This window comes from Nilaparvata lugens, unplaced genomic scaffold (assembly GCF_014356525.2).
Source record: "Nilaparvata lugens isolate BPH unplaced genomic scaffold, ASM1435652v1 scaffold7545, whole genome shotgun sequence".
Classification (NCBI taxonomy): domain Eukaryota; kingdom Metazoa; phylum Arthropoda; class Insecta; order Hemiptera; family Delphacidae; genus Nilaparvata; species Nilaparvata lugens.
In genome coordinates, this window is record NW_024093293.1 from 1 (window position 1) to 12,640 (window position 12,640).

The 12,640-nt window shown below is 37.9% G+C and overlaps 1 protein-coding gene across 1 annotated transcript; it reads left to right on the forward strand.

The window, feature by feature from the left end:
- Nucleotides 1–259: 259 nt before the first annotated feature.
- Nucleotides 260–8,179, forward strand: LOC120356698 (the record flags this gene model as incomplete). The annotated part of the gene is made up of 4 exons (XM_039445665.1): nt 260–539; nt 1,828–1,948; nt 6,973–7,040; nt 8,096–8,179. Coding segments are annotated over exons 1-4 (381 nt in total), but the record flags the coding sequence as incomplete, so codon positions are not given.
- Nucleotides 8,180–12,640: the final 4,461 nt, after the last annotated feature.

Consider the following 12,640-nt stretch of genomic DNA (forward strand, 5'->3'; position numbering starts at 1 on the left):
CTGTAAATTCCACTGAGGGAGAAAAACACTTTTGTTGCTAGATGCACATTGAATTGAATTCATTACAATATTTTTTACAAGTGTACTAGTGAGATTTAACAAGTTGGAGGTGTGTTCAACAAGTAATAAGACACTTCTACAAGGTATGTACAACAAGAAGCAAGAATTCAAGAAAGCCTGTTTCCGTTTACAGGTCTGCATACAGGTCTAATAGATGTATCATTTTTCTCTCATGTAATGTATTCTTCCATGTATTTTGAATATTCTGTGATTTCAGGTGCGTCATTGTGGTGGGCGTGTGCGTGTGCTGTGGTGTGTGTGCGTGCGGTGTGTGGCGACGTAAGGGGCACGCCTCAGGGGGGCATGCCTCGGCAGGGCACGCCTCACGAGGGCACGCCTCCTCCTCAAGGTCGGGCGGCAGAGGAGGAGGAATGGACGCTGCCTCCTCACCTGACAGCCAATCAGCTGGCAGCTGCTTTCAGCCACCTCCTCACTATAGTCGCTGCTCCTCCTTCCATCAACCACCACCTTACAACGAGGTGAGTCACTGAATCATTGTTTCATTCCATCTAGTATTCAGTTCCCAGAAAATCCAGTGTCATAGTAGCCTTCATAGTTATAGTTTCAGAATATTTCACAACTAAATGACCCTCCTCACTACAGTTGCTGCTTCTCGTTCCATCAACCGCCACCTTACAACGAGGTCAGTCACTGCATTGAGGTCTCATTTCATCTAGTATTCAGTTCCCAGAAAATCCAGTGTCATAGTAAATTTTGATAGTTTCAGAATATTCTAATAATTAGAATAGAATAATTATAGAATAACTAATTGGCCCTCCTCAACACAGTCACTGCTTCTCCTTCCATGATCCGCCACCTTACAACGAAGTCAGTCACTACTTCATTGTTTCATTCCATCTAGTATACAGTTGCAGAAAGTACAGTGTCATAGAACATTTCGATAGTTTCACAATATTCCACAACTAAATGATACAAGACTGATGAATTATTCAAGATGGCTAGCCTTACAACGAGTCAGTGGTCTCCTCCCCACTATATCAACATCTCACTTCATCTAGTTCTTAGTTCCCAGAGAGTCCAGTGCCAGCAGTATCATTTATATTCGAAAAATCTATATTCAATTTTATATTATCAAATAATTCCAGCATATAGCTATTTAAGAGTAAAAACTCAACTCTGACCTTTCCTCTCCTACAACAAGATCAGTGCCCTCCTCACTTCATCTAGTATTCAGTTCTCAGAAACCCAGGTCATAGTAAATTAAAAATTCATTTATTTCCATTTTCTAATAACTTATTTCATAATAGCTACTTGATATTTATTCATTTATACAATAAGTACATTATCAAAATGATAGGGAGAGAAAAAATAAGGTGACCTTGTTCTATTCCTCTCCCAAATCTAGATAATACCATAGAGAAACAATAACGTAAGTAGATATGCCATGGTATAGGGCGTTTATGTCTCAACTTTTACTGTTATCTCAAGCCGATTACTGTCGATTATTGTCGATTTTTACTGTTTTGACCGGGTGAGAGTGTATGAACGGCACAACAAGAGAGACTACCAGCGTCATAAAGCTTCACAGGAAATAACTACGTGGACTATCAGCTTGAGATAACAGTAAAAGTTGCGACATAAACGCCCTTTACCTTGGGATATCTACTTACGCTATTGTTTCTCTATGATAACACATAGTCCAAAATAGGTTGAGTCTTGTAGTTTCTCAATTCACATGGAGAGTACTATGGAATAATTATTCAACCTGTTTATATTCATTCATTAATTATTACTTGTATGTTTTAGGTGACATCCAAACCCGACCTGTACCCGCTAGTCATTAGTTACTCGGATAGTGGCAAGACGAATGTTGGAGGCAGCTATCTTATGGTGCACTACTTCAGAAACTATATTATGCGACCAGTCGGTAAGTTAACCATGATCAATATTCAACCGTGATCAATATTTAACTGTCTATTAGAGCAGTAATATCCACGTTATAAAGTCAGCAGTCAAACCTGATTAACATAGGTGTTGCCATCCTTGTCTGTCATTCAATATTTCGGTCTCAAGATTTTATAGTTTTTTCAAAGTTTGGAATTTTCTAATTAATTGTAATTGATTTAATTCAATTTTGAAGTATTTTCAATTTATAAATAATTTTTTTTTTCAGTTACGTTGAAAAGTGGCCATTGCTGCACTGATTACAGAACACAAAGAATCACTTTTCCGCTCTAGTGCGGGAAAATTTTTTCTGCACTCCAGATTTGCAACATGGCAACGCAAAATACTTAGTAGTTATATGGAGCAACAGTGCAGGCAAAATCAAAATGAAGTTGTAACAGTGACTGGGCTGCTATAGTGAGCAGAGGTGCAACCAAGCACAACGAGCACGTTATTAATTAGATATTATAACCAAGGACAACATTTTTATTCAATTTGACAATAAATTAAGGTTTTTATCAATAATAAAATTACACAGAAAAACTTTGATGCATTTCAGGCAATTTTACCCATAATTACCCACTTTTCATATTCAATGGTAAGTAGGAAAAACTTAATGTGAAATACGTGCGCAAAGTTCCTCTGCTGCACTCAACAAACCAGTCCGTTCGTTTCTTTCGTGCAGCAAACTGTCACTTTGCGCACTAGTTGCACAAATAACTATTTGTGTGTTTTGATTGTAAATTGAATGTGTAATAGGAGAATGAGTGACACATAACCTAGCCTCTACATTTGGACTGTTGTATAAATTAGAATTGGAACCGTTTTGGGCTTATAAGCCTGTGGTACTCTTCTGAAAGTTGTGTAATTCTGAATGATTGAATAAAATGAAAAATAAAAAATATGCCTCTATATCTACAACAACATAATATTGTATCAACTCCAGAACAACACAAGAATTACGATGGAAATTACTAAGATATTGCATTTATTGAAATGCTAATGACTTAATATTATAATAATTATTTACACAGGAATTTATAGTTTTATTGCGTCTTATACTAAGCATAACATAATCTCATAACAATTCTCTTTCATACAAAAATATATTAAATTTATGTACGGTAATTTGTTATCTGTGTGATATCATTTACTAATAGAACGAGCGTCAAGTTCCTACTTTTGACTTTGAGCTCGAGAGTCGCTGTCCGTTCGTGGATTTCTTTGTACGTTCGACAATAACTCTAGAATGCTTCTTTCGTCAATAAACTTCAAATTTTCAACACACATATGTTCTTTGAACCAGTATACAGATCGAGTTTGTTGGTCGACGAAATTGCCTCACTCCTTCGTCCTTTTTTGTGTATATAACAGACTAGGCGTCAGGCTCGCTTCGCTCGCCATATCCGTCTAGCCAGGGGGCTCCGCCCCCTGGACCCCCGACTGGGTCGTCCAAGAATGAAATCAGCAGGCTCGCTTCGCTCGCCTGCATTTTTATTTGAGCATTTTTATCATATGTTAGGACAATCCAGTCGGGGTTCCAGACTAAACGTCTGGCTAAACGGATATGGCGAGCGAAGCGAGCCTGACGGCTAGAAATATAATATTCCCAGGATTGAAGTAGCAGTGCCCAATCAATTTTTCCGCGATAAATGCATTTAAATCTTCGACTTGGTGCCAACCTAACAAAGTCAACTCAACTTAATTGCCACCTGACAAAATTATTAATTTAGTTGCCAGTTAACAACTGTTTCGAAGAGGTACTCTATCTAGATTATAGTTCTATAGTAACATATGATATCTAAATTTCAATTATATTAAGAGATTGGAGAGAGAAGAAATATCCATGCTAAAAGACGAACTTTAACCCTTAAAACAACCCTTAGAGTTAAAATATGCCAAAAGATTTCTTAGTGCGCCTCTAAAGGGCCAACTGAACATACCTACCAAATTGAAACGTTTTGGTCCGGTAATTTTTAGTTCTGCGAGTGAGTCAGTCAGTCAGTCAGTGAGTGGTGCCATTTCGCTTTATATTATAGATGAAAATGAAAATGTAAGAAATAGATTAAGGCCCGGTTGCACAGAAGCCGGTTAAATTTTGATCGTGATTAATTCAACGAGAACTAATCAGAAAAGGCTCTTTCGAAAAAGGCTTCTCTGATTGGTCTTGTGACATTGATCATGATTAGAATTTGACCGGCTTTATAAGCGGCATGAAGGAATGAACAAATAGAAGGCTAGTAATTTCAAATAACGAATCAGCTGTCAACTATGATTAGAATTTGACCGGCTTTATAAGCGGCATGAAGGAATGAACAAATAGAAGGCTAGTAATTTCAAATACGAATCATCTGTCAACTATGATTAGAATTTGACCGGCTTTATAAGCGGCATGAAGGAATGAACAAATAGAAGGCTAGTAATTTCAAATAACGAATCAGCTGTCAACTATGATTAGAATTTGACCGCTTTATAAGCGGCATGAAGAAATGAACAAATAGAAGGCTAGTAATTTCAAATAACGAATCAGCTGTCAACTATGATTAGAATTTGACCGGCTTTATAAGCGGCATGAGAATGAACAAATAGAAGGCTAGTAATTTCAAATACGAATCAGCTGTCAACTATGATTAGAATTTGACCGGCTTTATAGCGGCATGAAGGAATGAACAAATAGAAGGCTAGTAATTTCAAATAACGAATCAGCTGTCAACTATGATTAGAATTTGACCGGCTTTATAAGCGGCATGAAGGAATGAACAAATAGAAGGCTAGTAATTTCAAATAACGAATCAGCTGTCAACTATGATTAGAATTTGACCGGCTTTATAAGCGGCATGAAGGAATGAACAAATAGAAGGCTAGTAATTTCAAATAACGAATCAGCTGTCAACTATCTATCTATAACTAGATGTCAACTATCTAGATAATTCATCTATAAAAAAAATCTGGTGTCGCACTCACACAACTTTCCTTGCCGTTATGAAAATTGATCATCTAACGCTAGTGTTCCCGCGCATCTCAAGTCCACTATTCAAAGATTTGAGCCAGCTGGTGACAGGGCAATAACGCTGGAGACACACATAAGGTCTGCTATCTCTTCATAGTGAATGATTTGATAGAATCAACAATAATTTGCAATTGAATAATCACATTTTCTCGAATTTAAAGCTTATTTTCAATTTTAGGTGAATGTTACTGAACATTAATTGTAGAGATTTTCATGCTCAATCTACTCCACTTGATTTTTTTTGTTTCAATTGTATATCTGAAGCCTGATAATTGGGAATCTATCTGCATTGATGGGGCGGAGCTCCTGAAATTTTTACATATATGGGACTTGTGGCAGTTGATAGAGCTTATCGATGACTATTTTAGGTATGAATTTGATCAAAATCGTTGGAGCCGTTTCCGAGAAATCACGAAAACCCTGTTTTTGACAACATTTTCGCCATTTTAGCCGCCATCTTGATTTGCATTTGATCGAAATTGTTCGTGTCGGATCCTATATTTGTAAGGACCTTAAGTTCCAAATTTCAAGTCATTCCGTTAATTGGGAGATGAGATATCGTGTACACAGACGACATACACTCATATACACACACCACATACAGACAATACCCAAAACCAGTTTTTTTGGACTCAGGGACCTTGAAACGTATAGAAGTTTAGAAATTTGGTACCTTATTTTTTTCGAAAGCATTATACTTTCCTTACCTATGGTAATAGGGCAAGGAAAGTAATAATGAAGGAAAAGAGCGGCTTATACACGTAGGAGATAGGAAATTCACGAATGATGCACCATCACGTCTCAACTGCTAAACCGAATTTGGCATTTTGCATATTAATTCTTAATCTACCGAGGATGGTTATAGACTTATTTCCAATTCTTCAAAATCTCAGTATGTCAAGTTTTGAATGAATTAGACTCTTGTGGAGCACAAGTTTTCCTGCTAATTGATACGGTAATTACATGTAATTGATAATTCGATTCAAATTGAACCGTCCTTCTTCATTTTGAACTGCTTTCAAAAGAGCTACTGATAGAATCTCAGGGGCATTTTGAGCGAGGTGGTTCAATAGTATTGAATGAAAAGACTAAAAATTGTCAAAAAACCACTGATTTATTGATAATTAGAAAGACCGTTTTCGGTTATTACACCATTGTCAATAAGTGGTTTTTTGACAATTTCTTAGTCTTTTTCATTCAATATGAATAATTACCACAATATCAACTTCTCAACTACACAAAAAGTTCAATAGTATTCTATTTCTCAATATATATAAAAGCGAAATGGTACTCACTCACTGATTGACTGACTGACTGACTGACTCACTCGCAGAACTAAAAATCTACCGGACCAAAAACGTTCAAATTTGGTAGGTATGTTCAGTTGGCCCTTTAGAGGCGCACTAAGAAATCTTTTGGCGATATTTGAACTCTAAGGGTGGTTTTCAAGGGTTTGAAGTTCGTCTTTTAGCATGTATATTCTTCTTATTTTCTTAATTATAATTGAAAAATTCCCATACCATAATTATGTTAATATAGAACTATAATCTAGAGAGAGTACCCTCTTGAAACAGTTGTTAACTGGTAACTAAATTAATAATTTGTCAGGTTGGCATTAAGTTGAGTTGACTTTGTTAGGTTTGGCACCAAGTTGAAGATTGAAATGCATTTATCGCGGAAGAATTGATTAGGCACTGCTACTTCAATCAGAGCTATTCCTGGGAATATTAAATACTAGTCGTCAGGCTCGCTTCGCTCGCCATATCCGTTTAGCCAGACGTTTACTCTAGACCCCCGACTGGATCGTCCTAAATATGATAAAAATGCTCAAATGGAAAATTCTGCTGACTCATTCTTGGCCGATCCAGACTGGGGTCCAGGGGGTGGAGCCCCCTGGCTAGACGTATATGGCGAGCGAGCGAGCCTGACGGCTAATATTGAATAAATGAATGTTTTGGAATGTTTTTAATTTTGAATATAATTTATTTTGGTTACAGGTTCACTGTCAGCCGCTAGCACAGCTGATTCTTTAAGCTCAAAGCTTTTCTGCAACGCTGTCAATGAGGTAAACATCCCCACATTTCTCATATTTCACATACCTCTTCTATCATTTTCCCAAACTTTTTCACCAAACGGACAAGCTCTATAAGGTTTGATGAACAAGGATTGCCATGGAGTTTTTATGAAGTTATAAGAGGTAAATAGCAATGTTTGTGGAACATTTGTTCAGTGTTGACACGGCTTAAGACTTTTCTAAATCTGCCATAGTTTTCAAGATATCTGCTCATGAAGGTGTGACATTTAAAGTTCCTCCAATTGCAATTTATCCTCTTATATAACTTTATAAAAGTCCATGAAAATCCTTGTTCATCAAAACCTTATAGAGCTTCGAATTCTCTCCAATTTGATGTACATTTTCACAAGTTCACGCATTCCCCACCCACGACTGTGCAGCAGCTTAAGGCTCAACTGACACTTAGGCGACTTCAGGTGGAGAAGAGACTGGACTCTCAGTGGAGAGAATGTTTCCAAATGGTGACACTCAGACCAGTCGATTCTAGTCTCCGCGACGTCACCATTTCAAAACACATGCTCTCCACTAGAGTCCAGTCTCTTCTCCACCTGAGTCGCCTAAGTGTCATTGAGCCTAGTGTTGAGTGAAATCTCCAGTTTTGCAACAATAGACCAATTTGACAAAGGGATTCGGAGGGCATGTTTTGAAGAACAGAATTTTCGACTTTGCAGCTTTGTTGGACGATATTAGGAAGCTGGGTTTCAGGGCATGGAGACGTAAGGCTGCCGATAGAGACGAATGGAGAGGCTTTTTGAAGGAGGTCCAGGCTCTGAATGAGCTGTAGTGCCAAGGAGTAAGTTATTAAGCTTTGTTGGGACTAGTTAGGGGATGAACATATCAGAAATCCCCATCACAACCCCTAAAGAGATGAGGGTGGTTCAAAAGTTGTAACACTTTGAATTCTTTGCCTACACGCTTATTATCTTTGGGAAAGATGTGTTAACCCACATGACTAACCATTCAAAAATGAAGCTTGATGAATTTTCTACAATTTACTGCCAGTTGAATGTGTAATGCACTGCATTAACCAATGTATTTTGTTGCAGGCCAATAGCCTAGTGCCCCCGCCTTACTGCAGTGCACCTGGCAGTGTAGACCAGATCACCCTTCATTCCTCACCTCTACGTCAGGTTTGTACTGGAAATTATTCATTCAATTATTCATCTATACTATAATAGGAAAGATGGCTTACACGTAGGGGATAGGAATCACGAATGACGCATCATCACGTCTCAACTACTCAACTCATTAACTTGGAATCCTGCATACAGATTTTCAATCTACCGAGGATGGTTATGGGCCTATTTTAGATCCTTAAAGATTTCAGCAGATCATGTTTTCAATTTGACCCTCGTGAAGCACGGGTTATCTGCTAATCTATACTATAATAAAGGAAATAACTGGCTTATACACGTAGGGGATAGGAAATTCACGAATGACGCATCATCACGTCTCAACTACTCAACTGATTAACTTGAAATTTCGCATTATAGATTCTTAGTTAACCGAGGATGGTTTTAGGCCTGTTTTCAGTTCTCCAAGATTTCAGTGAGTCAAGTTCTCAGTTTGTCAAGTGACGCATCACCACGTCTCAACTACTCAACTGATTAACTTGTAAATTTGCTAATAGATTCTCAATCTACCGAGGATGGTTATGGGCCTATTTTTAACTCTTCAATATTTCAGTGCGTCAAGTTTTTAATTAGACCCTCGTTAAGCACGGGTTACCTGCTAGTATATACTATAATGAAGAGAGAATGACTTATACACGTAGGGGATAGGAAATTCATGAATGACGCATCATCACTCTCAACTACTCAACTCATTAACTTGACATTTTGCATATAGATTCTTTATTTACCGAGGATAGTTGAACTAATTAAGGAATTCCCCTATATCCAGCATATTATTCTCATTAGTTTCATAATTCTTTGTAATTTTGTTTTGTCTGTTTTGTGTGTTTTTTAATTGAATTGAATTGAATATATTAATTGAGAAGATCTGCAATATAAAAAATAATCTATACTATAATAAAGTGAGGAACTGGTTTTAACACGTAAGGAAGGGAAATTCACGAATGACACATCATCACGTCTCAATACTACTCAACTGATTAACTTGTAATTTTGCTTATAGATTTTCAATCTACTGGGGATGGTTATAGGACTATTTTTAATTCTCCAGTATTTCAGTGGTCAAGTTTTTAATTTACCATTGTGGAGCACGAGCTACCTGCTTTTTTTCACATAACCTACAATATTTCAAAATTTCCAATCATTGCCACCGCTTGGCTGGTCTGTCAACATCAGTCTTTTGCCTACTGGATGGTATGAATGGAATTCTTTCAGCTGACATTCTTTGTACTTGCTCCCTTCATTGATGCCGATTCTCCGCAACTCTTCCATTCATACTGTAGTTATTATTCTTTGATTAAAACGAAAATTATTCTTTATTGATTCATACAATCAATACATCGTCAAAATGATAGGGAGAGCAAAAATAAGGTAACCTTGTGCTATTCCTCTCCCAAATTTAGATAACGTTACACATGATCCAAAATAGGTTACATCTTGTAGTTGTTCACTTCACAAAAAATTCAGTCCTTTATTATTTTCACAAAGTAGATTTCAAATTTAGATGTTTCAAAACCAAACACAGAATAAATATTTCAATTATTATCACTAAAATAGGAAATATTCACATATTAAAGAAATAATTTTGCAGAATATTCAATTCCTAAAAAAAGAAACTAGTGTTGAATTATTTTGACGTTTTTTTTTGAAAATAAAGGGTGCTATAAGAATTTATATGTTTTACTAATTTATTTATTCAATTCTTCTATCATATCTACTTTCCTAGGATGATCTCCTCTGTCACACCCCTTAGTTCTTTGAAGGTAATTTGTGATGTAGATTTTTAATACGATGATGTTCTATATTTTTGCTGACTCAGGTACTGTCCCACTCCGAGGTGGTGGTAGGAGGAGGAGGAGGAGGAGGAGGAGGAGGAGGTGGCGGAGAAGGAGGAGAAGGAGAGGAAGGAAGTATGTTGTCAGGTGTGAGTTCGGTGGTGGGGGGACCCCTAGGGCGCGCCTCGTCACCCCCTCACCACAACGCCCACAATGCAACAGCTACGAAGGCCCAGTCAGGTGAGAAGACATCTATATAACCATAGAGAAAAGATAGCATAAGAAGATATCTCATGGTATAGATCGTTTATGTTCTAAATTTCTTCTCCGACTGCTGTCTATGATTAGTGAGTTGTTGGGAGTGTAAGAGTGTAAGAAGGGCACAGTATGAGGGCTTCAGTTGACACTCACATTTTGCATCATAAACGTCCCAATATCGGGGCACTGAGCTTCGCTCGTTAGATTCATTTATTGATAAACAGAACACAATTCTCTAAAATGATCGTGTTCATATTTTACAGCTGGCTATACGTCAGCTTATGAATTTCGGGGATGTGATATTTTGATTTTTCACAGAATCACTCGCTCACTTTTTACTATCCATAGACGACGAAAGTCCAGATGTTTCATCCAAGATGAATTATCCTTTTAATGTCGTTCAGCGAGTTTTCTCAAGGATGAGACCTATTGCAATCGAATTTTTAGAATTCGATTTAGAATATTCGAAAATTTTAGAATATTTGTAGAATTCATCCATTTGGAAGGTTTGTATCAAATTTTGGTTTTGTGTATCAAGTTGAGATTATACTGTATCAAATTGTGTTGATACTGTATCATGTTTTGGTTGTTCTTGTTCTATAGTGAGGTCCACGTTATAATGGCAGTATTTGATCAACATTGGTGTTGTTATCCTTGTCTATCATTCGACAAAGCAGATAGTGCTAACCTCTACCACCTCTGCACTGTTCTCACATCGTGTTTCAACGATGTATAAATATGATTAATTAACAAAATATCCAACCTCAATTATGACAATTTAATATAAAAGTTTTGAGGAATATCTAGTTATACGCTAGAATAGTTATACGCTAGTTATACGTTATTAACTAGAATCCTAGTTATACGCTTACACAGCTATAACATATCATTTGCCAGGAGAATTGATTGATTGAGGGCGGAATTAGGACTCCTGGTCCTCTCTGCCACACAACCCAATGAGATAATAATTGTATTTTTTAAACGAGACTGGACAGTTAGCCTCAACTGACACTTAGGCGACTCAGGTGGAGAAGAGACTGGACTCTAGTGGAGAGCATGTGTTTTGAAATGGTGACACTCAGACCAGTCGACTCTAGTCTCCGCGACGTCACCATTTGAAACACATGCTCTCCACTAGAGTCCAGTCTCTTCTCCACCTGAGTCACGAAGTGTGAGGCCCGGTTGCACAACAGCCGTTAAATTTAACCGTGATTAATTCCACGAGAACCATCATAGAAGGCCTTTCTGATAAACGCTTCTCTGATTGGTTCTCGAGGAATTAATCACGGTTTAAAATATAACCGGCTGCTGTGCAACCGGCACTTAGTATTGTAGTTGTTCACTTCTAATTGACTGATTTTTTGTTTTCGGGTCGACTCCGGCTGTCGCTGTGCCGCCATTGGCTGAGCCGTTCCGCCCCCTCTACCCCTTCCACCCGGCTGCACCTCTTCCCTTCCCTCGCAGGAGAGCAGCCTCTCCTCCTCAACTGCTCCTCCTCGGCAGCCGTGATCACCAGGAGGAGGACGAGGAGGGGATGATGAGGAAGCAAGTATTGGCAACCGTCAGAGTATTCATGATAGTATCTTTTGAAATTGATAATAATTGTGTAGAAGGTGGAGATTGATCAGAAGGAGAAAGAGAAGAGGAGGAGGAAGTGGTGGAGGAGTATGAATTGGAATAAAAGGAAGAGGAAGAGATGAAGGAGAAGAATGAAGTTAAGAGGAGAAGGAGAAAAAGGAGAAGGTGGAGGAGCATGAAGTGGATTGAGGAAGAAGAGAAGAAGGAGAAGAGGGAGGAGAGGAGGATAAGTAGGAGGAGGAAGATGAGAAGAGATTTAGGAGGAGTATGAATTGGAAGAAAAGGAGGGGGAAAGATGGGAAAGGAGAATGAAGTAAGAGAGGAGAAGGAGGAGGAGGTGAGGTGAAAGAAAAGGAGGTGGAAAAGATGGAGACGAATGAAGTTGAAGAGAAGAAGGAGAAAAGAAAAAGAAGGAGAGGAGCAGGTAGTGTAGAAGGTGGAGGAGAAGAAAAAGAAGAAGAGGAAGGAGGAGGAGGATAAGGAGGACTAGGAGGAGAAGGTGACAAAGAAGGAAAGAAGAAGAATACAGGAATACATTAATGAGAGAGAGAGTGAAACCAGAAATAAGAAGAAGAAGAAGAAGAAGAAGAAGAAGAAGAATAAGAAGACGAAGAAGGAAGAAGAAGAAGAAGAGAAGAATACATGAGTATTAAATATCAAATTTTGATGCAGTTGTGAAGAGAGTGAGAGAGAGAACAGAAAATTATGTGGACTAGAAGTGAGTAGTATATGCATTGAGAAAGGAGAATGATAGTCAAAAATATGTAGTGAAGTGAGAGAGAAGCTACAATTTACTAGAAGTTGTAGAGAAAATTGAACAATGTTAAAACAACGATACACAGTCAGT